The sequence below is a fragment of the Papilio xuthus genome, unplaced genomic scaffold (assembly GCF_000836235.2).
Source record: "Papilio xuthus unplaced genomic scaffold, Pxut_1.1 DF825946.1, whole genome shotgun sequence".
Lineage (NCBI taxonomy): Eukaryota > Metazoa > Arthropoda > Insecta > Lepidoptera > Papilionidae > Papilio > Papilio xuthus.
This window is the reverse complement of record NW_013532703.1, coordinates 6,323,643-6,351,556: the sequence shown is the minus strand read 5'-3', so window position 1 is coordinate 6,351,556 and position 27,914 is coordinate 6,323,643. Positions and strand designations below refer to the sequence as shown.

Below are 27,914 nucleotides of genomic sequence, written 5' to 3'. Positions count from 1 at the left end.
ATAGCCGATTAAGTACATTTGCCCAATCAAATATGTCCATGATCTCTAAATTATAATCAATCAAATTAAATTGCTTTTAAAAGCGATCACCAAAAAAAATACTGGCAAATAATATATCACAATTTTACTTAAGAACAAATTAAGTCGTCACCGAATAAAGAAAAAAAAAATAAGTACAAACATAAAAAAATCAAAGGTCTTTTAAATGTATATTCGAGTGTGGATTGCAAAAAAAGATTCTTTTAAAAAGATCTGTTGAAGGACTAAAAAAAAATTGCATAGATTGTTAAAATTATTAGACATGTCAAAAACAATTATTGTATATACATTTATACATATGCTACAAAAATAAAATAAAAACTTGACAACGTTGCATACAATTAATACGTAGTGAATTTATTATTTAACTATTTTTTTTCTAGTTTAGTCATTTTTCTATGAGAATTCTGAACACATAAATCATTGGTAATTTATATAAGTACAATAATTTTATTCAAAAATATACTAAATTGTGAACACTTAAAGTCGATTTTAGCTCAGCAGTTCTTGTTTTAGAAAATTTAAAAATAACAAAAAAATTAGCACCTTTCCAACGTACAGTTTCCACTGACGATACATTCATATAAAAAAGAGACAAAAATATGCTTATATTCAAAAGCCCGCAGTTATAAATTCACAATTTTAATTTCAAGCAAAATATCACAATGTTAAAATCCTTCATATTCTTTCAATTGACAAATCTCAATGAAATGTAACAATTTAAATTTTCATATTAACTCGAGTAGTCATTTTTAACATGAAATTAGTTTTTTACTTGTTTGCTGCGATAATAGTTTTTAATTTAAAATATATATTTAAGTATATAATACAGTTTATTAAACGTATGTGACAAAGTTTAAGTCTTAGCAAGGCAAGTTATACTAATTTGATATACAGGATGTTCCAAAATAACGTGTAAACATGACACATGTATAATAAATATATATATAGTGTTAAGGTCCAGCCTTATACTTATATCTCACAATATAAACAACTCCTCTCTCTACTCACTCGAAGGAACATTGTTAAAAGCACTTGGTGATGTTTTTCAATAGGTTAAGTTTTTGTTTTGTTTTTAAAACGTTTAGGACGTCTTCTTTTTTTCTTGTAGTTTTTTATAGCTCTGAAATAAAAATGTTTACATTTAAAGCTTTATTTTTTTACTTAGTTTTTCGTTTACTATCCGGTCTTAATATTGGTTGAATACGAACCAAATCCTTCAAAATATTAAAAACAACCTGGATAAACAAAAACGTTTTCCTATCGAATATTGATTAAGGGCGTCAGTTATAATAATAAGTCATAAATGGTGTTACCTCCTCGGCCATGCGGTGCAGCATGGCGGACGTCTCGGGGCCGGTCTGCTCCACCAGGGATTTGAAGTAACCTGTCTCCTGGTCGTTCGCCTCGGACCTGCGGCCCACAATAGAACTGAACAGAAGATATATTAAACTGCCAACATAAACCATTATAGAGTGACGAGACTAAACGGGTACCCGTTGCTGAGTTGGTACGTCAGTCACGAGAGCACTCGAGCTGTCGACGTGCCAACTCAAATGTCGGGTATGACGCGTGTAACAATGGCTTGTACCTGTTGGAATAGGTCCTGATCCTGTCGCGGGAGAGCACGAAGGTCTCGTTGAGGTCTGTGTCCGCGGGCCGCTCCGCCTCGAACGGGAAGTTCTCGGGTATCGCGAGCGGCGCCTGCAACATTACCACATCACTCGGTGCTCGCTCTCCTCCTCTCCTGTTACTTAATCTAACATGCAGAGTACCGACTTGGCTCTTAGTCAGCAGCGTCCTTCGGGGCGGCAGCTCTGGCCGGCCCGCCGCGCTCGTCAGCAGCTCGAACGGATGCCCCGACTCCACCACGCGCCCCCTGTACATACAAATATGGTATATTTTATATTTACTTTTTCTCACGTACAAAAAAATGTGTTCGTCACGTAGACGACTATAATAAATAAGTTGATGTCGCATAAAAGTGAATGTATTGTCCTAACTTGTCCATAACGATGACGCGGTCGTAGTCCATGACGGTGTTGAGGCGGTGCGCGATGGTGAGCACCGTGGCCTGCGCGAAGGTGGTGCGCAGCGTCGCCTGGATGTGCTCGTCCGTCCTGCAAGAGCGCGAGCGCGGTGTGAGTGCGGGTTCGGGTGAGCGTGCGCGTGCTCGAGCGCGACTAGACTCACTCCGTGTCCACGTTGGCCGTGGCCTCGTCCAGCACGAGCACCTTGCGGCCGGCGAGCGCGGCGCGCGCCAGGCACAGCAGCTGGCGCTGGCCGGCCGAGAGCGTGCCGCCCGCGTCGCCCACGCGCGCCGCCAGCCCGCCCGGCAGGCCCGCGGCCGCCGCGCGCAGCCGCACGCGCTCCAGCGCCGCCCACAGCTGCGCGTCGCCGTACCGCCGCTCGGGGTCGAGGTTGTCGCGCAGCGTGGCGGCGAACAGCGCGGCCCGCTGCGGCAGCGCGCACAGCCGCGACCGCCACGCGCGCAGCCCGCACGCCTCCGCGCGCACGCCGTCCACCGTCACGCGCCCCGACACCCGCGCCAGCCGGAACAGCGCCGCCACCAGCGAGCTCTTGCCGGCGCCGGTGCGCCCCACCACCGCCACCTTCTCGCCCGCCGCCACTGAGAAGCTCACGCCGCGCACCGCGTACTGCACCTCCTCCGCCACCTCCCCCACAACACCCACACCACCCGCACCCCCTTCCTTTCTGGGCGGCTTCTCGTACTCCACCGACACGTCCTCGAATACTATTTCACCTGAGGAAAGAGGTGATTTTTAAATTCCTTCGACGAGACGAGATCAAATTAGATTTACATCTTCCTATTTTTACCTTTGTTCGGCCACGTATCAAAATCTAGATTAGGATTTTCTGCCTTCAATAAGTTTTCGTCGACATCTACGGGATGTTCCGCCGGCAGGTTCGTGTATTCCAATATTCTTTCCACCTTAAAAACGTTTCAAATTGAATTGATTTATTGAAAGCGATTAAAAATATCGCAAGTCGTATAGAGAACTCACCGATGTCATCTGGTTCTCGACCTCGGCTGTCTGTCGCATGCCGTACTGGCACATGCCCACCAGGCCGATCACCTGCGTGATGGCCAGCCCCACGTTGCCGCCCATCGCGTCTGCAACCACACACCGCACTCCTCATTATACGCGCCACACTCTATTCTATTGCTCTTTTACAAATCAGTAAAAGAACAAAACAAGAATACTTGCACACGTGCGACTCACCGCCTCCAACAAACAGGAAGAAACTGAAGGTGACGAAGGCGAGGTAGAGGCAGCAGACCATGTCCATCCAGAAGCCGAAGGCGCGGTTGGTGTTGAGGACGAGGGTCCAGGCGCAGCTGTGCAGGTCCTGTAGTTTGTCGAACTCCCGCGCCAGCACCCTCTGCCGCGACCCGCACGACCTGATCGTCGTCAGCCCCGACACCGTCGCCGCCGCCTGGTTCAAGCTCTGACTGCGAGCTGCCGGACCACAAACATTTATAACACCTGTCCTCGGAAAAAAACCTAAATTTGGCAATCATAACCGAAACTCACCGATTGCCTCTATCCTCTTGAGCTCTCGACTGGTGTTGAGGAAGAGGTTCCTCAGCAGATGCAGGAGGAAGGCCACCACCGCGGTGGGCAGCAGCAGCCACCAGTTCACCAGACAAACCACCACCAAGATCGACACCACTTCTAAGAAGAACTGACGACAGAAAACACCTCGTTAAGTGAAATCCGATAAAGTTACCTCATGTTAGAAATTTTCATCACAGACTTACCCCGAGACAGTCGACCAGCGCGACTGGCAGCAGGGTATCCACCTGACCCATGTCCTTGGAGAAGCGGTTCAGGATTCGGCCCGAGGGGTTGTGGTGGAAGAACCACATCGGGGCGTTGGTAACTCCTCTGAAAACAAATGTATCTTTAAAAGTAAGAACAAACTGTTAATTGTGTCATAATTTTGTGGTAATGTGTAACTTCTCCACCTGAACATATTGTCGTGCAGAGTGATGGAGGCCTTTATGCAGGTGTTGTAGAAGACGATGAGCTTGTTGCCAGTGAAGAAGATGCAGATGGCGATCAGACTGCCGTAGATGTACACGCACTCGTTGCGCGTCAGGTGGAAGTAGTTGTCAGGTATATCCTGGAAATCTACAATAAACACATAAGACAGAGTTAAAACACTAAAAGAGAAGACAAGCAGATATTTAATAAGTGTTCAAAAGCAAAACATGTTTACCTGGAGGCGGTGCGGCGGAGGAGGCGTTCGTGTAATTCCTTCTCACGGAGTTATACGCGCTGTTTTTTTCTTCCAAATTTACCCTGAAATGTTATCTTACTATAAAACTTAAGACTAATATTATAAATACGAATGTATGGATGTTTGTTAGAAGGTATCTCCAGAACGGCTGTATGGATCTCGCTAAAATTTGTCATAGAACATAGTTTGGAAGAACACATAGGCTACTAATTAAGCCTTTCTTTTAATTCCGCGCAGACAAAGTCGAGGTTAACAGCTAGTAAAAATATATAACTGAGAATTTGAAATGTTACCATTACTATTTCTGATTAATCTTATCTTTTCGTAGTTAATTCAAGGGTTTTATATTGAACAATATGAACACTGACCACTCTTTGAGCCAGACGTCGCAGGAGGAGTAGAAGACCTGGGCCAGCAGGAAGAGAGCGAACAGCAGCAGCATGGAGGCGACGCTGCCGCCGCTCTTGATGTACGCCAGGTACACGCTGCTGTCCACTGAACCCTTGTTCTGACTCTCACCTGAAAAACACAACTAGATATTGAATGACTGAATGAAATTATAACCAATCATTCTTATACCGTTCAATTAGTTCAATGAATGAACTATTTCAGTCTTTCGTTTATTCATTAATTGTTAAATTCATTTGTTAATTGGTTGTTTATTAAACGAGTTATTTTGACGTCAAAATGAAGGAGTATATTATTATTAATACGTCTGTCTTGTTTTTATTATCCTTTTTTCCATTGAACGAATGAACGAATGAAAGATAGAATGACACAGTAAAAATGATCTCTCAGTCAAGTTCGTAGTAATTCTATAAACAGTAAATACTGACCTTCATACTTGGGGTCCATGTGGTTGTCGAGGTCCATGTTGAAGGAGAGTTGTGATGCTTCGGACATAGATCTCTGGGAGCGCAGCTTGTGGATGTTGTCCTGGTAACAAATAAAACAACATAGTAAAAAATATATAATTGAAAAGGTTTTTAATCGAATATACTACTTAATTTAGCAAAAGACAAATTTAATTTATATCTTTAACAAGTAAAAACTAATGGTACAACAAAACATTTTTATTTAATTTATCTATCCTAAACACAAACTACATGCAACATTAAAACAACGCAACAAAAAACATAAACCAAATTAGTAAATCTCCTAACTAATATAATTAATTACGATTTTGAACTAAAATATTGTGTACATTTTTACTTATATCCACTTGCTCGACTATCGCTGCAGCTGGGTACACCTAAAATATATAAACATATAAAATCTCTGTCTCAAAGTCATTCATTCACTCATTCACTATCGCAAAGATTTTTATTCAATCATTCATGTATACAGTTTCCCATCACTAAGCTAGTAGTAACTCTGTGACAGTAATCGTGTACATTAATAAATTATAGTTATCTCTATTTTTTCAAAGTGAGTGAAAGAGATAGCAAGTGTATTGTCTGTCTGTTAAATGCTCAATATAATTATTGTACATGTTTGCAGTAAAACTTACAATGCTTTCGTGCTTCTCGTACCCAGCCTTCTGCTTCTGTTTCTGTTCTTCGACGCGCTCCCCCATCTCTTTCAGCTTCTCAAACTCTGCTACACCAGATTTCAGTTCTTGGTACGTCCCTTGTGCTACTATCTGTTCCACATAAAAATCAAATTATTTAATCGTATATAATTAAAAAATAAACAGTACATTTTGTTAATATTTTTGTTTCGACGAAGCAAAATAAGCGGATAATTCAGGAGTGACAATTACTCTCTTAACTACTCTTAATACATAGTAATATACTTGTGACATTTCACTTAAGGTTGCCATTATCGATTATGAAGTGAGACAGCATCATATCGGTGTCTCGCTCAGTCCTACGTGTACGTACCCTGGCGTCGCGCATGACGCACACGTTGTCAGCGTGTCGTGCGTACTGCACGTGATGCGTCACCAGCACCACCGCCCGGTCCCGCAGGAACCCGCGCACGCACTCCTCGTAGATCGCCTGCGCCACCTACACAACACAAACAAAATTCATTATAGTACATTTTCATACTAAACATTTGGTGATATATGTGTGAAAGAAAATGCAAATTATTTAATTACCTTTGCATCTACAGCCGCCAGCGGGTCGTCCAGTAGATAGAGATCAGCCTGCTGGTAGACGCAGCGAGCCAGCGACACGCGCGCCCTCTGCCCGCCTGACAGGGTCGAACCTATGACAAGTCATTTAACTTGTAAACTTACTGTAATATTATAAACTGGAACTTTAGAAGATTATCTGCTAATTCTAATTACGTAGACAGTGTGAGAAAGAGATAACGCTCTACAAATTATATTTTAATATAATAACAATGTATTCAGTGACCTCTCTCGCCGACGACGGTCTTGTCCCCGTGCGGCAGGATGTCGAGGTCACTCTTCAGCTGGCAGCACTTGATCACCTGCTTGTAGCGGCGCAGGTCCAGCTCCTGACCGAACAGTATGTTCTGCCGTACCTGAAACACCGACACAATACTAGTATTAAAGCGTACAGTACAAATTTTTATTACTACTTGAACACTGTAATTAAACATCTTATCTACCAATATTATGAAGAGAAAACATTTTCGTATGTTTGTTACTAGAAAACTCAAAAACTATTGGACCAATTACAAAAATTCTTTGGACATTAGAATTCCACATTATTTATAAGTATGGTATAGCCACGATATTCAGAGTTAAGGAGCGTCTAAGTGAAACATACGGAAGCATCGAAGAGCCAGGGATCCTGTGCGGCGTAGGCGATGTTGGCGCGCACGTGCAGAGTGCCGGAGCTGGGCACCAGCTCGCGCAGCATCGCCTGCAGCAGCGTAGACTTGCCCGCGCCCACCACACCCACCACCGTCGTCAGGCTCTCCGGCTTTATCTATAGAGCGGGATACGTGATCATCGTCAAAAATATCAGGATATTATTTAAAATACGTTACTATGGTAACCGATATAATTGGATGGATTATATCCATTTTCATGCTTAGTATCCCTTTTTATCCCTTTATATCTATTGCTTTGTCCATTTTGATGTGTTCACTTACGTCCAAGTCGATATCGGCGAGGGCGAGTTGCTTGCCATCGGCCGTCTCATCGTCGACGTTCCTCCAGTGCGCCGTGTACTGCTTGAAGCTGACCAACACGTTCGCCTTCACGTGCTCCAGGTTCGATTCAGACTTTATGTACGTTTGCCCGCTGGATATATACATTTTCCAAATTATAATCAACATTTTACATTAAAAAGTGTAAAAAAACGTATTTCAAGTAGGTCTACTGATCATTGGACGCTCTTCTTTTTATAATTACGAATATTTTCATATCGTAGACAATAGATAACAAAAAGGAATAAAAAGTCACAAACGAATTATCATACAAGTAAAAAAGACTCACCCATTGCCAATCTTCTCAAAAACTCCATTGCTAAGAGCGGGAACCTTACTCTCTTCTATATTTATCAGATTAACATTATCCTGATTATCAACTTCTGGCAGCAGCAGGAACTCCTGCATCCTTTTCACGCTGACGTACGCCTCCAGGGTGAAGGTAATAGCCAGCGGCAGGAAGTCGACCAGAGTATACTTGAGGATGTCGTAGTAGGAGAAGATGACGAACACCTTGGAGGCGGTCAACTCGTTTTGGAAGGAGAGGAAGGAGATGATGCTGAGGAATATTGCGACTTTCGTGTTCAGCTTGACGCAGGATATCATCACGGCGCGCAGCCACGACATCTTCTTTATTACATTCATCTCTTTCCTGTGGAACAAAAACTTGCATAAAAAATAACAGAAAAATTTTACATGGATATTTAAGCATAAAGACAAAATTTGACAAAAAAAAGCCTGGGTACATCTTCTTGGTTACTCTTGATCTTCTATAGTAAGAAAAATCGTGTGTCTTTTGTAATGAACCGTTCTGTATATAACTTACTTCCTCGCCTGTCCAATGATCCTGACGAAGGCGTTCTCCCAGGCGTACATCTTGATAGCCTCAATGCTCTGTATCACCTCGTTCATCAGACGGATGCGGTTGTCTGTCCGCACGGCAGTTTGTCGTCGCAACTTGCTCGAGATCTTGCCTAGGTAACCTGCGAACGGCATACGGCGATATATACACATCCCTTTCCTTCGGTAAAAAGAAAAGAATAGAAGATCTGCTTTTTCAAACCAAACTAGTAAATCTTCGGAAATTTTGTTAGTGTAGCAGCCTTTTTGCAACAAACAAAAGTTGAAATAAACTACATATATAGGCAAAGTTGCACACGGATTAGAAATCCTTTAATTACAAATATCATGTTATCGTGCACGCATAGTACCTTGCAGTGGTATAAACAACAGGAGGAAGGAAACTCCGATGAGCGTGGCGACACCTATCTGCCGGTACATGAGGTAGATGATGAGTACGCTCTCTATGGGTGTGCGCACCAGGTCCACCATGAACAGGCTGGCCATGTCGAAGCGCTGCGCGTCAGTAGTCAGCAAGTTGACCACGTGACCAGCTAGACCCTCGGAAGCTTTGCCCCCGGTCGTTAAATCTAATCGTAGTAGCTGAAAGAGTTTTACTGTTAGCCTAACGAAAGAGGGCGCTGTAACCAATTATCAAAATATACGTGTTTCCAGGTCCAGCGTTAGGGTATGGCGCTGGTAGGCGACCGCCCAGGGCGCTAGGCAGAAAGGGGCGCCATGGGTCATTCTCACATAAATGAATTCACACCCCTTAGCATGGTAAAAAAGGGGGCGTTATAGAAGCGCCCAGGGCGCTAGTAAAGTTAAAGCCGCTGATGCATGTTTGTGTTACCTACCTTTCTGTATATGAGTGAGCAGCAGGCGACCCTGATCTTCATGCTCATGGTGAGTAACCACAGCAGCATGGGGTGAATCATGCTGGCGCTCATCGCCATGAACCTGCAACACACAATTCATAGAGTTCTACAATACTTGATTTGTACTACGGATTCACGCCTGATTATATGAATTAAAAAGTACAAGTTAATTTGCAAAAATATGTAATAATTTAACTATGTTGTCTTATTCCAATATCCGATCCAGAAAACATACACCTTATTATTTTGTTTATTACAAAAATGTTTCAATAGATTAGTCACGAAACATCGCTACAACCGTGCCTATTGTAAATGAAAAGAACAAATCGTGTAAATCTTTATTCAAATTCAAATGTTTTGTATAGATTTCCCAAAGCAACATGCTTCAAATTAAATTCAACTTTACTGTAAGGGAATAAAGTCGAGTTTTTATTGAAAAAGATAATAGAAAATATTTCCATTTTATGTTTTTACTCGATTCTGCGAAATTTTCTGTCTCTACACTCATTTATAAAATAACCAAGCGGAATTTTGATGTTGTTTTCGTATACTTTCCGGAACTTTTGTTTAATTCAGACATTCTTTGAGATTCGGTTTTTAGTCATGTTTGTTGAAGCTACTCACCCCACAACACCTAGGGCGTACAGATACGCTTCATTGGTGGTGACGCCCGCGTGCGACGGCGAAAAGTAATTAATAAGCCCCTCCAGGCACATTGGTATTGATAACCTGAAAACATTACCTGGAAACTTAATTACTAACCTAACCTAACAAATTCTATTAACTAATTCAGAATTAGCCGACAAATAATAGAGAGTAGAGTTAAAACCTCAATTTAGTTCTAATTTCTATCAACAGTAACGCCTTATACCGCTTCAAAATAGTGAAAATCAAATACGCACAAAATAGCACAACTTATAGCCTGTCCAGTGAAATATAGAGGTCAGGAGTTACGCAACAAGCTCCAGTTCCAAGTCTAATGTAAGAATATCCTTCAAGAATTTCAAAATAGCTATTTATGATTACATTCATACGTAAACTGTATTCAGGTTTACTTTTGAACACTGAGAACTAAGTGTAGATTTAGTTAAAGGATTCTCGATTAAGGTCTTAGTGACCAATTAATGGTTCTGCGTGAGGAATTAAAAATTAATTTATAAATAAAATTACTTACCTAATACTAGCATCTATAAATGCAAATATTAAATTTCCTATGATGAACTTTGTACCGTATATTTTCACTATAGTTCTTAGCAACGACGGCTTTTTATTTTTATCTGAAAATGTATAATAAAATATTATTTATCTTACTATAGTATTATCTAGCTAATGTTTGAATAGATGGATGGATAGTTTAGAAGGTATCTTCAAAACGGCTGCATGAATTTCATTGAAATTTGGCATAGACGTAGAATATAAGAACACATTTATTTATTTTATTTTAACAGTGGTAGAGCCTGCTTTAACATCTTCGCACGAATTGGCCCGGCTCGCCCGGTGAAATACCACGACCACGCAGAAGACAGGAGTGAAGTGGAAGCAGGTCCGCGTTTCGTCTGATGAGTGTGCGTCCCGGAGGCCTAATTTAGTCCTCTTTCTCTTCCCACCGTTTTTCTTATAAGGAAACGATGGGAAGTGGAAGTGGACTTTCCGGATGAGAGGATGCATGGAAAGGGAAAATATTTTCTTTCTGTGCATCGTCTCCTTCGTCGATTAAAGGTAGGCAACGCATATGCAATTGCGTGTGTCTATGGGCAGCGGTCACTTCGCTATTTTAGCGATTTCAGGTGGCCTGTCGCTCGTTTGCCACCTTATATAATAATATAAAAAAACATAGTTTATTAATTAAGTTAAACAGCTAGTTAATAAATAAATAGGAAAAAATTACACTGTACGTTACATAATAATTACTATGATTCATTACATCTATTACAATTAGATACTATCACACTATGACAATGCAAACATCTGCCCACTACTAAGAGACAGATGTAATTTCAATTGCAGTTACCTTGTTTTTGTTTTTCGTGTTTCCATTGCTCCGCCATAACATCCCCCCGCGGCGCCGCTCTGTGCCCTGGTGTACATCTAATAACCATATATTAATTAAATTGCTACATAATTAAAGCTCCGTAAATTAATCTCAAATAATAAATTGAAGTTATTACCTATAAAGGTCTGATATGCTTAATTGTCCTTTACGGCCCTTTTCAAATACAGGTCGAGTGTACCTGGAATTATATATATATTAATGTATTACTATCATATTATAAATATGAGGAAATATTGAGTAAGTAAAGTGTCAAAAATGTCTTGAATGCATGGATAACATAGGGTGACGTGTCATTGCTATTCAACAAACCTTCAGATGCTCTAATTGTAAAAAGTAACAAACTCGGCTCACCAGTAACATAGTTTAGAGAAGATGTTAGCAGTTTCCCTCGGGTTTTGCTTCCTCTCTATATCAAAATATCCGGGATCCATTTTGGTATCTTATAATTAAGTACAGTTACTGTGTGTTCACGGTTCGATTCGAATATTCAATTGATTTCTTGCTAACTCGCTGACATTTCAATCTGAAAAAATATTAAATAAAATTAGGAAAATTTAAACATAATTAAAATTTAGAAACTTCCTGTACAACTCAATATGTATTACTATAATACGTTATATAGAAATTGCAATACTTAAAATAAGACACATTAAATAAAAAAATAATTATTAGTTTTTTTTTTATTTATTACAAAACATCTCCTCTATCTATCTCTTTCTTTACGATATTATCTCGCTCATGTAACGAAATATTTCAGTATTAATTAGTTCCACTATAACGTGTATTTAAATTATAAAATCAATAAAATGTACTCTAAAACCCAATATAACCTTATAATCTTAAAATAATGCGACCTTAAATATACGATTGAATATTAATTGCCTCAGACTAGTGTGAGAAAGTAAGGATAAAAACATGTTTCTAAGAAAAAAAACATACAGACGAATTGAGAACTCCTTTTTCGAAGTTGGTTAAAAAGCGACGCATCACAATATGAATAGTAATTGAATGAATAATAAAACTATTCAGTTAATATATACGCAATTAAAAATTATTTGATGTGTTTTGGACAAATAAATGTGTAAAATTCACTAACACTGGCAATTTATGATAAAAAAAGGTTGTGGAAAAATTTCAGTTTTTATTTATCCGATGCCGGAATAAAGGTCAATCAACTTTAGTAAAGATTAATATCTCATGAAATGCTGCTAATGAAAAAAAGAAATTTAAAAAAATCTAGTTCATTAAGCCAACCGGTCTTATACAATTTACATAACCGTATTTTTTATCTACATTTTGTACTCTTGACCCTATAATAAGTGTAACAATTGTAAATGTCAATACACGCAAAGGTCATCATTTCATACAGGTAGGACGAGACCAAGGTTATGTTGAAATGTCAAAACTACGTTATAAAATTCAGACATGCAAAGGGACTGAATGGATCATCGCGTCCCATTCCAGAGACTACAGCTCACCCACACTAGAGCGGGCTACACTTTACATAATTTCAATATTGTATTAAATAAATTAATCATTAATTAAAAACTATGTTATATACTATCTAGAGAGACTAAAATTCCCGATTAAAACATAGTTATCTCTGTATTGTCGAAGATAATGACGGGGATGACAATATATTATATTTTATACAAAGATGTTGGTCTCAGAAACCCATTAGTTGGATATAAGCAGCTTTTGTACAAAAGAACATAGAACTTGGTTAAAATTATAAAGCTAATTCTAATCAAACAAAAGATAAGCGACACATGCAAACCTAAAGTCATTGACCTATATGTAACAAATGACCAGTTTACCCTGACCCATTATACAAAGACATTATCTCAGTGTATAGGATCAGGTGCACTGGATGGCTGTTAATCAGGCAATTAACCAGTACTTTGAGAATTGATAACGTTGAGAGATCGTAATGGATCTGAACGAGCACTTACATATGTAAACAAATTAATTGACCATACATTAAACACATTATAGGGGCTAAAGAACAATTAGTTATTTTATCTTTTAGCTTTTAAAAAGATACATCGAAAGCTTCACGGCTATTTGGCAAAAAATTACTTAAATTATATTAAAAGTTTAAATCTAATTATAATCTGTATAATATTTTCATACTATTTTAAATTATAGTATGCATACAAAAGTATTATTAAATTTTATGTAACGATTAAAGAAAATGTTGAGTATTAGCTATGGTCTTGTCTGTCTTAAGCGCCAAAGTCATGTGTCATTCGTGACAGCTGTCACTTGACAGCGCGCGAAGCAGTTGTGTGATACGATTGTATACGGGGTGTGGTGTTGGTGAACCGTAAAACTTACCAAAGACTGGGACGTTACACTATCTTCATTAAATTAATTGTTTAATCATTAACAAATAATATATATCATATCTTTATTTCGTAGCACAGTTGCATGAAACATATACACAGTACACTATCATTAAATCATTTGTAAACTAGCAACAATTTACTCTTTGATTGTAGCAAATCCTTACATTTTCCTCTTGCACAAAATAATAAAATGGTTTTCCCCTCTGTGGTTACCACATATTACCACGTTGTACTCAAGGTTCATAGTAAATGTTGACATAAACATTTGGTGGTTAAGTTACCATTTTTAGAACAACAATTTCTAGAGGTAGCTTTACTCTTGCTTACATTGTACATTTGTATGTAAACCTAGCTGTCGCACGCGGCTCCTTACAGAAAAGAGAAACATCGTGACGCAATCTGCATATATTTGCGAAGTAATTCAAAGATATTTGTGAAGTCAACTCGGTCTTGACCAGCGTAGTTGACTATGGCCTAGTTACTTCTAATTTTAGGTAAGCTCAGATCCCCTCAGCATTGATCTATTTGCAAGAATAAGGTGTTATTCGAATTGTATATGTCCTTATAAGTATTTTTTTTTATTTATTATTGTTTGGTTACTTAAATGAGAGATATGGTACCATACGAAGTAAATATCATAAATGTTTTTATCTCTTATCTCAATAAAGGTATCGTCTGTTATTCAAACTTGAAGTTATTTTAGTTATAACAAATTCCTTGAATTCACGGCGCTCATTTTCCTCTTTCTTAATATGTTTCACAAATTTCCATGTTATTTTGTTAAATAACATGGAAATTATTGAATAACTAAAAATAACTTCGAGTTTGAGTAACAGAAGATACCTTTATGCATATAAATAATGAATAATCGCTTCCAAAAAAAAAACAAGAAGGGCGCGTTATAATAGCAAGCGTCATGCAAACACGTCATGACGGAAATTGTGACGTCAGAGATGGATTGAGCAGAAAGTGAAATTTGACATAAAATCGTTCTACTCTAGTAAATGACCCTGCGTACGGATTAATACGTCAGAATTGAAATAATTTTATGTATCTTGCCTCTTATCTCAATCTTACTAATATTATAAAAAGAATGTATGTATGTATCTTGCTGAATTTTGGCATAGATGTAGAACATAGCCTGGAACACATAGGCTACTTATTAAGTTTTTTTTTCAATTCAACGCGGACGGAGTCTCGGGCGCCAGTAGTACTAAATATTTATAATGTAGAAATGTACAGATATTTATTTTACAGTATGTATGTACGTATAGTATCGAGCAAATGTTTGTCTAATGGAAGGTCTATAGGTCGTTTGGCGAAGCTTACCCTTGGGGTGCGGTCTCATTTCACCCCACGAGGCGACTCTTAGTTTACGACACTTGATATTTTTAGCGAAACTAGGTTTTGCAAACATAAGACTAAGCTTACAACATAATGTAAATAATGACATACCAAGTCATATATATTTTCAATTCTATAAATAGAACGAATTATAATTTTGCACGACAAAACAATACATAAAAAAGTATATAAGAAGGTAACAGTAACAACAATTATGTACATAGGTACATTATAGAACTTCGATGATTTCCGCGTACACATTGACACGGATTTCCCCGAGCACGCGTGCCTTTGATAGTAACAACCTTCCCAATAACTACACCTAGTAACACAACTAACGTCTAATAATGTGACGTCATCAATGCACAGTTTAATTGCCAGTTAGTGGTCAGGAAATTAAATGGCACATGCAATGAAAATTAAGACGAATCAGACATGTCCTACCTCGAATCGATAAGGGGGGAAGGAAATAAATTTCCTTGACTGCACGAACAGCTTTGAACGTTTCTATTAAAAGCAGCTGTTGCCTTTCTTTGCTTTAATTATTTACGGTTTAATTAACTTTCTATAAGTACGAGTGTTAAGTACACACAGACCTACCTACAAAGGGAAAGTTATTCTCACAATAAAAACGTGAACAATGTATCAAAGATTACACACAATATAAACGCTATTACGACCTCGGCTGTCAATACTTATCTCTAATATGAACTATCCTTATCGTATTGATTTTGAATAGCATCTCATATGAGGACCCTACACTGATATTATCAAATATGTTAATATTAGGACTAAAATTAAACCAAATCACAAAACCGGAACTTTCCCGTCTCTCCTAATTATATTATATTAGCAGTCGCCTGCTACTCGACTAAAAATAAAAAAGAACTTAATTAGTAGCCTACGTGTCCTTCCAGTCTATGTTCTACATGTACTAAATTTCAACGTGTTCCATGCAAGAAATCTGTAGATACCTTCTAATCAGTGGGGCGTCGCGGTGGTAAGTTAACACGATCCCGTGGCGTCCCACATTATGACTATGAGGGAACAGAGGGGTTTAGTGGGTATGCTCCCATTCGGGGAGAGATACCTTCTAACAAACATCCATACATCTACATTTATAATATTAATAAGAAGTAAGGTACTAAATACAGTTTAGTCTAAAACTCAAACAAATAAAAAAGTTCCTACTTAAAATAAAACAAAGTTTGACGACCTTATAAACAAAACAAACGCAAAAACAATTTTATATGAATGCATTGAAATTATTAATTGTTTTATAATTTTGCTGTTTTGCTTATTTTACCCACGGCTAACAATATACATACTGAACCCTTCGATTACACGTACTTTTTAATTAATATAATATAATAATTACAACATAATTTAAATATCACAATTTATCATGATATTATATAATAACGTGGACCCTCGGAGCGAAAACATAATCACTATTACATAAGTAACCAGCTATTTGTACATGGCTTCAACGTAAATAGTAAAATTATAAACAAAATAACTGTCGCCCGCGACTCCGTACGCGCGGAATTAATCATAATTAGCAGCCTATGTATTATTCCAGTCTATGCTCTATATGTATGCCAAATTCATTGAGATTCCTTCAGCAGTTCTGTAGATACCTTTAAACAAACATCCATCCATCAAAACATTCGCATTTATAATATTATGACCTACAAAGCTCTCAAAAGGTTAAGAAAATAACCAAGTCCAGCTATGTCGATCATTTAAAAAAAAACTTTCCTCGTCAGTATAAAGTTGTAAATTAACTTGACGTCAAATATTTCCTTGGATACGCCAATGTCACAATAAAACATCATTTCTATTTACGTACAGCCATTGTCTCCTAAACTGTTAATTTCTCAGCAAACATTATGCTACTTATTTGAGAACGATTAAACAAATGTTTGATCAAACATGTGAGTGTTGGGTAAACATATTTATCGTACGATTACATTATGTTACGAAGCACAACTATTTCTTATATTGTGCAATCTTCCAGTACACGAGTATGGAGCCATAGAACAAGCAATTTGTCGTTTTCATCTTATAATATTATATAATTATTGTAAAATTTCTTAGGTTATTATTAGGTTAAATATGTCTCATTACAAAAATGTGTTTTTTACACATTGTATAATCTTCTACGCTACCCAAAATAAAGAAGCTCATATGCTTTTCTTCTTTCTTTTTGCTTTTCATGTGCGCTTCAAATAATAACTACCAATGTCTTGGGTAATTACTAGAACGGAAAATAAATTCATACTAATGATTACTTTATAAGCCGTGTATCGAATATTTAAGATATTTAACATATCAGTAAGGTAGGTTCGTCATGGCCATCGCCCAATTAACCTGGTAATAACACGCCGCTATTTTCGTGGCCACACACGATCGATCAATGGAAACAAACTACTAGCTTCAATAAATTTGTGATTCATCTCACGACACGTCACGACATTTCGACATGTTACGTGATACCAATTGACATATTTCAGGGACTTCCGGCTATGATAATAACTTCTATATATTATACGCAACTATTAAATTATTTTAAGTAATAGTGAATTTAAAAAATCGAAAAATTTGACTAACTTATGAGTTATAGTTAGGTTAACAGCAAACCTAATTGAAATTTGATTGTTGCAGTTACCTAAGTTTACATGGGGACCGTCAATATTATAGACTACTAGCTGTCGCTCTCGACACCGTCCACGCGGAATCACAAAAAAATAATTAGTACTCTATGTGTTCTTCCAGACTATTTTCTATGTATGTCAAATTTCATCCAGATCCGTGCAGGCGTTCTGGAGATACCTTCAAACAAACATATATCCATCTAAATATTCGCATTTATACTATTAGCAAGATAGATGCAATGTAACACACATCCGTACCCTATCGTCAGCAAAAGATCATGTACAGCATAACATGTATGTAGCTATATGTGCTTCTAAACATGTGGGCAAATTCATGATGAAATTGTAGTAAAAACATTGATATCACGCGGATAAAACGAGTGTTTCAGAGAAATGTAATCGATAGCATAACATACGCACAACGGACGGTGGGGGTCGTGCAAACATCGTATAGGATAGCAGCTCGTCAGCTCGCCAACTACCAGGATGTTAGAAGTGACGTACGTTTGTTGTGACTTAACCGTGGAAGTGCGTTGTACATGGTTTATGAAACACGATTACATAGCAACAGTATGTTGGAGACAATTGAACAGTCGTACTTTGATTTGTCTGATTTAAAAGGTTACGGAAAATTCCATCGGCTTTAAAAAGCGTTTGATACCATCTTGTGAGCGAAATTTGGATTTTTTTATTTAGCTCAAGTACATTCGTGATGCCGATGCGGGAATGACAAGGTTTTTGCTGCAATTTGTATTTTGTAAGTGCTTTCTTATTAACATTTAAACAAGTAAATCTTTGAAATATTAAAGAAAAATACAGACATAAATTGTCGGTTTTTTATTTATTATAACCCAGGATAAAGCACAGACTACGTGATAATTATTGAATATCAGGAAACATGGAAATACTACAGTATCTATATTGAACAACATTGTATAATATAAGAACTCGAAACAAAGGCGAGTGATTCACCAAATAAGATGCTTGCCAGAAGTGACATGCACGAGGTACAAACATGTACAATCTTCGTTAGTAACAATAACATTGTCACCTAAAGAGATGAACAGAGAACGTGAAAGTTTGTGAAAAATGTTTTCAGTATGTACACATTATACCGAGTAAAGTGTCATGAATCACAATGATCTATGCACTTTTGTTATTAAATCGTACTAATATTATAAATGCGACTGTTTGAATGTATGGATGAAAGTATATTAGGTGATATCTCTAGAATGGCTAAAAAAATCTCGGTAAAATTTAGTATAGATGTGGAAGACATTCTAGAAGAACACATAGACGATTTTTTTTTAATGCCGCGTGGAGGGGTCGTGTGCGACAGCCAGTTCTACATAGAAACGCTTTGCAGCACGCATGATATATATCGTATCAACATATAAACGGCAAAACGATTTAAAACATCACCAGTACGTACAGACATAAAAGTTGCGGTTTATTTTATAAATGCATTAAATGTTTTCATTTCCACTTTCGTTGCGCTGTTTATTATGGTTGCGGTGATGACGTCAGAGACAGATATACTTGAGTCATGGAAATGTGGAAACGCAAAATCTTTCCCAAAGATGAGGATAAAGAAAAAATAAATCAAGTTTGGTTATCACAATATAAAAAAATGTATAAGGTTGTAAAACGAAATAAGGAATCAACGTAGTTTCTACTAACGGTAATCTTGTTTCTATAAATACATATTGTCATCTCTGTTATTCTCTTTAAAAAGATAGAGATAACCAAACGGTTTTAATACAAGTATTAGGACAGTGGAGTTCGAAACACAATTATAAATTCTACATGTAAATTACATTGATTTATTACAATAACTTTAAGGAGAAGCAGTATATTGGTACTCCAAAATAATTACCTTATAAAACACGAACCTCGTTGTGTCAATCACATATCACAAGGTCATTTAAGAGGCAAATATTTACTCGATGTTTATAACAATTCAATGTTCTCATTTAACTATTTAATTGTAGTTAATAATTGTTAATACCCCAAGGTCTTGTGTAATTATATTCTGTTTATCTTGTACTTTCATTTAGTTTCTATCAGACATCGCAGATATAAATATATTTATAAGAAACGTTCGAGAAGTTTTGCAAGTTTACCTGTGTTTTTTTTTCTAACCCGAAAATGTCTTGTGGCCAGGATTAGAGCTACCTTTTGGCTTCTATTGTGTAAGGGTAAGAGACATAGCACTAGGCCTCCAGCAAACACTCTTAGGACGAAACGCGCTATTACTTATACTTTACGCCCGTCTTCTATTTGTCGTAGTATTGCGTCGGGATAACTGTTCATGCGTGCAACTAATGCTGCTACGGACTTTACCACAAAGTTGATAAATAAAATAGAATTTGCGAGGACATTATTAAAACGAACAGTAGTCTTTACACATAATGTAGTTTGATATTTCAACGAGTTCGTAACACACAATGAAGACAATGCGCTGCCAATTGTAAGATAATTGACCGCCATACTATTGTCTTTTACTAGGAACCGACAAGAATAACTTAGAAGTTTATTATGTCATTTTACATTTTCGCTACAAACATATTTTAACATGTTAATAATAGTGAAAACGAAGTCGCATGTGGATAAAAATCCCTAATATCTGCTTAAAACTTTGATGAGTGTGCGTCCCGGAGGCCTAATTTAGTCCACTTTCCTTTCCCACCCTTTTTCTTATAAGGAAAGGATGGGTGGTAGAAGTGGACTTTCCGGATGAGAGGATGCATGGAAAGGGAAAAAATTTTGGCCGCTCGCTCGTTTGCCCCCTTATGACATAAAAAAAAGACCTGGTGTTTGTGACTTCAAATTGGAGTTCTATACACTTTAACATAATCTAAGTTGGAGAAAAATCTAGGTCAGAAATTTCTGTTACTAAAGCGCGCAAGTTGTCGAGTGACCGTTAAAAGCGTCTGCAACAGACTAATGTGCAGTTGTGCAACTATGCCAAATTGACCTTTTGCGCTTATTTGAATTGTTTGATGGATATCATGATTAAACGATTTTGACAAACAATCTATAACTTTAAACTTTCATGGTTTTAACTATAATAAGTGATTATGGCGCATGCAAGTGTGCCGAAATATCGGGATCTCAAACAACTTAATCGTGGTAAGAATCCCGTTTCTTACGAATGTTAACAATATGATAATTTACTGGACGTTTAAGAAATACAATTAACATCTTTTCTAATATATATTAATACGAAATATGGTTCCCTTTATACTGGTTTATGTTTTTAAGAGATTCCTTACTATGTGGTATCCCTTATAAAAATAGACATAAACAAAACAAGTCGTGTAGTGTGAAATCGCGTACGGTGGTCAGGTCGATTAAAACAGGTATTCACGTCACAACACAAGTTATTCACCTTAAGTTCCTTTTAAGTATGGAGCTGTACAGTCGAGGACATTCATTTCCTACCCATTCAGGTGAAATGTTATTTGACCATCATTGTAATTAGATCGAAAACTTTCCGTGGCATGAAGAATTAAGTGGCAGTTTTCTCATAAATAGAATATCGCCATTCGAGTTTTCTAATAAAGATATAAAACCAAGGAAATTCATTATTCTCTATAAAAAAAATTGCTATAATTCGCGAACAATAGTATTCTTTGTGATGAGAAAATGAAATGGATTCCTAGAAATCTATCCCAGTCGCACCTAAAATATTAATATAATAAAACCTTTGTAAAATTACTTTAGTATTTCGTAAGCATATATAATAATGTGACTTTAATCATGTGAACGGATACGAGATGGTAATTAAACAAAAAAAAAAACTATAAAATATTCAAGAAATTTGTACAAATGTCAATGACATCTCAGAAACTGGGAGTTTTGTTATTTCCCTCTTCTTTTCTATAATAATTACCTTATAATATATTCAAAGGTTGAGTGCAAAACGTAAAGTAGGGACTATAAAATTAAGAAAGATTAAGAACATAATTACAATTTATATCAACGCTTTCTTTTTAAAGAATACGATGTAAGTTTTGTTTTTTTTTTTCTTAATTCCTCGCAGGATCACAAAGGGAAAACTTAAGAAATCGATTGTAGGTACTCGTACCACGATAAAATTGCATGCATTTTCTTTTAAATAAAAAGGTTTCGTTGCGGAAACTTCTTAATGTGTTCTATAGGCACATGTTGAATACAATCGCGGTAAAATCACAGGAAAATCTGAATATAGTAAGTAAATAACGGAGTTTACAAGGGCGAAACCTTACAATACATTTAATAAAGGTTACCGTAAACTATATATTGGAAGCAGAATATTTAAATATAAATTGAACTTACCGAAAACAATTTTATTTTTTAACGGACGATCAAATCAGCTGATCAGAAAATCACAATATTATCACAACACAAAACTTCACAACGATTGGAAACGAATATTTAGGAAATATTGTATTTAATTCGGCTATATTTGTTAGTAAAGATCATTTAAAATCACCCGCACATTCATAAATTCAAATAAATTGTCAATAATTTGACACTATTTACAGATGTGACTGAACCGTGTACGAAGAATGGAATTCTGACAATGATACGCGAGATGTTATAAATTGACAGATGAATGATCAGGCTTGGTGATACCAACGTTAAAAAAATGCTTCTTTGGTAAAAAAGTTCTACAATTAAACTTTGTCTTAAATTGTTAACTTGATATTTCAATGTAAGTGGTAGGATCATATTTATTTTTCTTGTACAACATAATTTGACTTGCCCAAGTTTTCAAAGTTGGTTAGAAGGAACTGTAACTTATGGTAGCATCATTTATTTATTGTTGCTTCGATAATCAAATTAAGAACTTAGCAAACACTAAATTGTTAAATTCAATAATAGATATATTTCTTATTTCTGTAAAGCAAAATTGTAGTAACCTACCAAAGTGTGCAAATCACGAGTTGCATATTGCAACATTTATACAGTGTCACTGACCTCTATAAATGGACTGGATAAGGGACGTAGTATTTTGTGTCTATTTGATTTTCACAATTTGTCGCTTTTCTACCATAAGTGTTTGTGGTAGTGGCGTGGATGCATTAGAATTTGGAATTTACTACCACGTAATAAATCGTAAATGGAAATGAATATTATTAAATCAAAACGAAGCAAGAGCTGTCATTTCAAGGCGATCGCCTATCCATTTAAAGTGAATATTGCACTGACATTGCTCGAGGTTTTGGATTTACACCGTCATGTGAATGGTGTCGCCACTATCGCTAATGTATTTGAATGTTGTTGTTTTGGCTGTTGTGACACAATGTTTGAGATATTCGGTAAAAAGAACTTTCAAATAGTCCCAGTGAGTTAAGAATGGGATTTTCGTAATTCCTGGTCATAGGTTTAAACCCACTTTTCAACATTAAAGATGTTGAAATGCATTAAGCAAAATCAGTTAAATCAAATGTATTTTATCGTAAATCATATTTATTATCATTACAATAATTGGTTATAATATAAAATACAGCAACGCATAAACATTAAAAACTATTTACAAAAGAATAACTAGCAATTGTTCGCATCTAGCAAACATTGTCTTATATAGAACATTCACATAATTTTTCATTCTTTGCACATACAAAAATAAACACGAATATATTAAAATGAAATATGCAATTTATAGAATACAAATTAAATAGAAAATAATCAAAAGAAAAGAAAATAATCAAGAGAAAGACTAACACTAAGCTTTTTTGGATACTACAGGATGTTTCAATTTGTGCCAAAGTATACAGCGGCGGCTCTAGGGTACAGCAAAAGCACCATAGAAAAAAGGTGTTAAAATGCCAAGTAAAATTAAATTTTATCAGATCTTAAAGAATACAGCCCTACAATTAATGAAAATGACAAATTAAGTGTCATTTTTTTAAAGATTATGTGACTTATAGTGTAGGAAAAAGGCACTAAAAGAAAATATCGCTCTACCTAAGCTAGAGCCGTCGCTGACACTGTTACGTGTTGTTTATGGTGTTCCATTGAGTTGGTCGTTGGGCACGAAGACCACAGGATGTCCCAGGTTCGAAGCCTGACTGATTGTGGTGCACTCCTGCAGCGGCGTGCGCCTCGCGCTGCCGTAGTGCATGCTTAGCCGCGCGCTGCGACGCACCGGAGTCACCATGTACTTGGCCGGCTCAGGATTTGATGAATTACGACTGAAAACAATGTAAAAATAACAAATTATATGATAAATTACATTTAAATTATTGTCGGCGTATAAAATTACAGTAATAAGGAACGTATAAATGGGTTAACTTACATCTTCGCTTTGTGCACCGCGAATCTAATGATGGTACTCTTCAAGACATTTTTTACGTCCACCATCTTGGGGTCCACCTTGGGCTCGTGGCGATTGCTGGGGCTGATCTTCAGTTGCATAAACTTATCTAGCAGTTGGTCCAAGTTCTCCTCCACTACGGATCTCTGTAGATATGTAAAGGTTGCACAATTATAGTAGATGTTTCTGTCACATTATCCTACGTTTCTACTGCCCAAACCCTCATACAACAATACATTGTTATTTTTCAGTTTAAACAAGTAAATTTTGCAAACACGTTTTACAGTGCATAGTATGTATTTAGGCAGTGGAAATTCATGATAAGTATAGTATTTAATGTTATGATTTTTTTGAATACATTAGATAAAATTGAAACAGGCTGACTGAATTGAAATCTTTTATTCTTACAAAGTAATTAACCACTCCTGTGCCATTTTGAAATTGATAATGTAACAACATACCTCGGTGCCCATAACGATAGCCTCCTCCCAGCACTGCATGGATGCGGGCAGGTCGCCGCGGCGCTCCTCCAGCGCGGCGCGGCACTCCCAGTAGGCCGCCGTCTGCGTCACCGCGGGGAACCGCCCGCGGATGGAGCGCAGCCAGCACGCACACTGGCCCCACTCGAAACCCTGCATCACAACACATACGCTCATAATTATAATTTCCTGATACACCAAGGAAAATAAAAAATACAAATTTATTAGCATGTCAGTTTTAATTTATGGTCATACTTAATTTTTAAGTGTCTTTTTCATGGTTAGGTAGAATAAAATTAAATAGCGAATACAAAAGTTGCTTATAAAATAGTGAGAAAGTTTACCTCTCGTAGCAACTCAGTAAGGTCAGTAAGAGCGCCGTGCAGCAACACGTCCAGATGATTAAAGTCCACAGAAGGTGTCAACGTTGTATCATTTATCTCATTCATACTGACGCTTTCACTGACAAAACTCGCACTACGCCACTGGTCCTTGCCGAAATCCTCTTTGCCTTTAGGGAAGTCAGTATCATGGTGATTCAAATTATCAGTATAAGATTGATTGTCACTGTCTGTCTCTGCGGCAACATTTTCTTTGTTTTCATCCTCATCATCAAATAATGGCAAACTTGGCAATTCTAATGGTTTCTTAGATAAGTGACGTATACCAAAGCATTGCAGATGATGATAGGAGTCCATAGATTTGCCACGTTTCTGTAACCACTTCTGCAATCTTGACTGCAATTCTTCTGTACTAGGAGTGTTGTACTTCATTGTAACAGGGGTCATAAATTTCACTTTCTTCCTTTCACTTTTAACAGCAGACACAACTTTCTCATAACTAATGCAATCATCTTCATCTATTTCATTAACATTTACTTTATCGAGCTTCTCCCCAACAGATGCCCAGTTTTGGATACATTTTGCTTGCTCACTTTTACTAATTCTCCTTAAATGCACAGCCGATATCGACCTTCTGACCGGTTTAGTTTGTGGAATTGGGCGCTTCACACCTGTAGTCAGTTGTGAATCTTCAATTACTTTTTTCAAATAGCTAGGATCTGTCCTCAATCTTTGTGCATCATCAACAACACGTTTAGTAACTGTTTTGGGTTTATATAATCGTTCAAACACACTTTCCCGTCTCGGAGAGAATTTTTTTATGTCTTTAGTTTTAAAAGCAGGTAGGCTTTTCCGGCTATCAGTTTTGGTAGTTGTAAATAATTTTAACGCAACCCTGGGCTTCGTAGAAATTGGCGCCAGAGTTTCACGGTGGTTGGTAACAGTGGCTTTGGTATTCATAGTAATTGTTTTTGTGTTAGCATTTTGTTCCGTACTATTACTTGTATGGGGCAAGTTATCAGAAATATTTTCCACTGGCTCCTGTTTTACATCATTTGCTTTATTTAATGGTTGATCACTTTCAGTACAGTTATTAAGTGCATTATCCTTTGAATCAACTGTGTTATTATTCTGATTAAGAGCAGCAGTGGTTGATTGACCATTATTGGACACTGGAGGTTTTTTTATAGGTTTTGGAACCGTAGAAAGTCTTGCATTTAAGTTTTTAACATGTACATTATTAGATTTAGCCTTTTGTTTAGTTTCAAAATGGTTTCCACTGCTTGTGCTGTTTTTTGGTTTAATTTCAGTACTTTTTTGTCGTGTTATATTCAATGCTTCTTGTCTATGTAAAGTCACATATTTACTAGTGGAAGGTTTACTTGCCAGACTTGAAACAGATCCTCTAGCTGCAGATAAAACACGGGGTTTATTCTTAACTGAATTAGACACACCATTTTTAGTCTCCGAATCTGAATTCAAGTCAAAATTGTTATATTTCTTCAAATTAAGCTCCCTTAGCTGAAATTAAATTAAAAAGAAAAATTATTAAATTCCAAACTAAAGTTAACTACCAACAAAAACACTTATTGTAGCATGTTGGAGATATGAACCATTATATCAGGTCACAGGTCAATTAATATGGTGTTACAAGTACATAGTATGTACCATGTGTGCCACCAGTGTTCCACCAATAAAAAGATACTTACCTTCCTTATTCTCTCCTCCTCTCTTGCTTTTCTCTCCTCCCTCAATTTGGCAAGTCTTTCATTAACCGAAGACATGTCTTCCTGTAACATTTCAATAAAAACTGTATGAAACATTGTCCCACATGAGAACGGTCAGTTGAAATAGCAAGATGCATTCAACAAAGTTAAAAATGTTAAAGCCACTGAAATTTAAATTAGTTAAGATTTTGAAAATATCTAAAATTACAGAATTACAACTTAAACATTATTTATTTATTGCAATGTTATCCACAGAATATCACTAGAAAAGTACTATAAACTGATGAGATTATATCTTAAATTCCGTAGAAAATTAAATAAATTGCAACGAACAAAACATTGTTTGGTGATGCAGTTTGGCGCCAAAAGTCACGGGATGGTAAAGGACAGGCAATCTGGCTAAGGTTGTTGCTAGGTTGATCTTAAAATCTTGGTGGCAGCGTTGGGAAGTTTTTTGTTAAGCAGATTTACAATTGGCTTGTTAATTTAAATGAGATTGTGTACTCATTGTACTACGCATGAAGTGTTGAAGTTAAAAGCAGAATAAAATCGTATTATAAACAAATGTTATTAGAAATCTAATCAGAGTTATATAAAAATAAGTGCAATATATGTCATCATGCTAAACAAAATCAGTGTTTTATTCCAACGCTAGTGCACAATGAAATATATTTGAGGAAGTATTCAAATTTAAAGTAAAATATCAGTAGCTATACTTACGGTAAATAATATTCACAATAAATATCAAGATAATATCGCTGTACACTATGCACATAAAATATCAATCCATCGAATAACGTTTTCTTTCTTATCCAATATTTTATTGCGTACAAATTCAGCACAATTGCAGTTAAATTAATCAGCCAAGAGCAACGGTTAAAAAATAAAACGGCTGAATTTTAAATGCAATGAGCGTACCATCTACAGGGATGCCATATAAAAACCAAAGATTATTATGTCGAACTGTAAACAGTAGTGCCACAAGCGCCACCAGGCAAGGATCTTATGACAGATTTTTGACATTGACATGGGTGCGCTGACAATTTAAAGGGTTACCATGAAGTAATAATTTCCTAACTTCTTCCGAAAGTCGCCCGTGTTGCAGCTCCAAACAATTAATTAATTTGTATTTTACGACCTGAGTTCTCGTAATGGCTCCTTACTATTTAAATTGATACAACCTAATACATCAGCAAATTAACCTAAATGTTGTAAAACCATGCATGTTATAATATTTTTGCGGAATTTAAAAATTGAGAACGGAAACATTAAACCTTTCTGCTACCACTCCCGCGTTTGTTAAAATATGATGATGTTACGATGATATTAGTAGTTCACATATTTTCCGACAGCCAAAGATCCTTGTCGTCGAAATATGTGGGATTGGAAAAATCACTTTAATCAATGATTTTAAACGGCTTACCTTATTGTGAAGCTAAACTTAATAGATCGAAAACTTTTATATTTTTTATTAAAGTGTTCAGTTTTTTTATTATAGTTACACAAGTTACA

The 27,914-nt window shown here is 36.7% G+C and overlaps 2 protein-coding genes across 4 annotated transcripts; both read right to left on the bottom strand.

Annotated features, from left to right (window-relative positions):
* Nucleotides 1-387: 387 nt before the first annotated feature.
* Nucleotides 388-22,096, bottom strand: LOC106124749 (probable multidrug resistance-associated protein lethal(2)03659). Of its 3 annotated transcripts, none has more exons than XM_013321703.1 (32): nucleotides 21,872-22,096; nucleotides 11,554-11,725; nucleotides 11,318-11,380; nucleotides 11,161-11,237; nucleotides 10,324-10,426; nucleotides 9,774-9,878; nucleotides 9,129-9,231; nucleotides 8,643-8,874; nucleotides 8,258-8,414; nucleotides 7,721-8,083; nucleotides 7,375-7,525; nucleotides 7,047-7,208; nucleotides 6,669-6,798; nucleotides 6,407-6,516; nucleotides 6,189-6,314; nucleotides 5,816-5,947; nucleotides 5,510-5,557; nucleotides 5,142-5,241; nucleotides 4,674-4,824; nucleotides 4,285-4,367; nucleotides 4,031-4,196; nucleotides 3,824-3,950; nucleotides 3,597-3,747; nucleotides 3,285-3,521; nucleotides 3,066-3,175; nucleotides 2,878-2,992; nucleotides 2,233-2,803; nucleotides 2,043-2,159; nucleotides 1,819-1,918; nucleotides 1,631-1,743; nucleotides 1,356-1,470; nucleotides 388-1,162 (listed from the first exon to the last, which is right to left on the bottom strand). In XM_013321703.1, exons 2-32 carry the CDS (start codon nucleotides 11,631-11,633, stop codon nucleotides 1,124-1,126), a joined length of 4,437 nt encoding a protein of 1,478 aa, XP_013177157.1. In that variant the 5' UTR covers nucleotides 11,634-11,725; nucleotides 21,872-22,096; the 3' UTR covers nucleotides 388-1,123. The 3 variants fall into 3 exon arrangements, with proteins under 3 accessions (XP_013177157.1, XP_013177158.1, XP_013177159.1); XM_013321704.1 differs by having other exon boundaries at nucleotides 389-1,162; nucleotides 1,356-1,452; XM_013321705.1 differs by lacking the exon at nucleotides 5,510-5,557 and having other exon boundaries at nucleotides 389-1,162.
* Nucleotides 22,097-23,261: 1,165 nt separating this feature from the next.
* Nucleotides 23,262-27,331, bottom strand: LOC106124842 (uncharacterized). Its single transcript, XM_013321838.1, has 6 exons — nucleotides 27,123-27,331; nucleotides 26,385-26,465; nucleotides 24,679-26,196; nucleotides 24,317-24,487; nucleotides 23,838-24,001; nucleotides 23,262-23,733 (listed from the first exon to the last, which is right to left on the bottom strand). The coding sequence occupies exons 2-6, from the start codon at nucleotides 26,457-26,459 to the stop codon at nucleotides 23,544-23,546; spliced, it is 2,118 nt and encodes a 705-aa protein (XP_013177292.1). The 5' UTR covers nucleotides 26,460-26,465; nucleotides 27,123-27,331; the 3' UTR covers nucleotides 23,262-23,543.
* Between the last annotated feature and the right edge of the window lie 583 nt (nucleotides 27,332-27,914).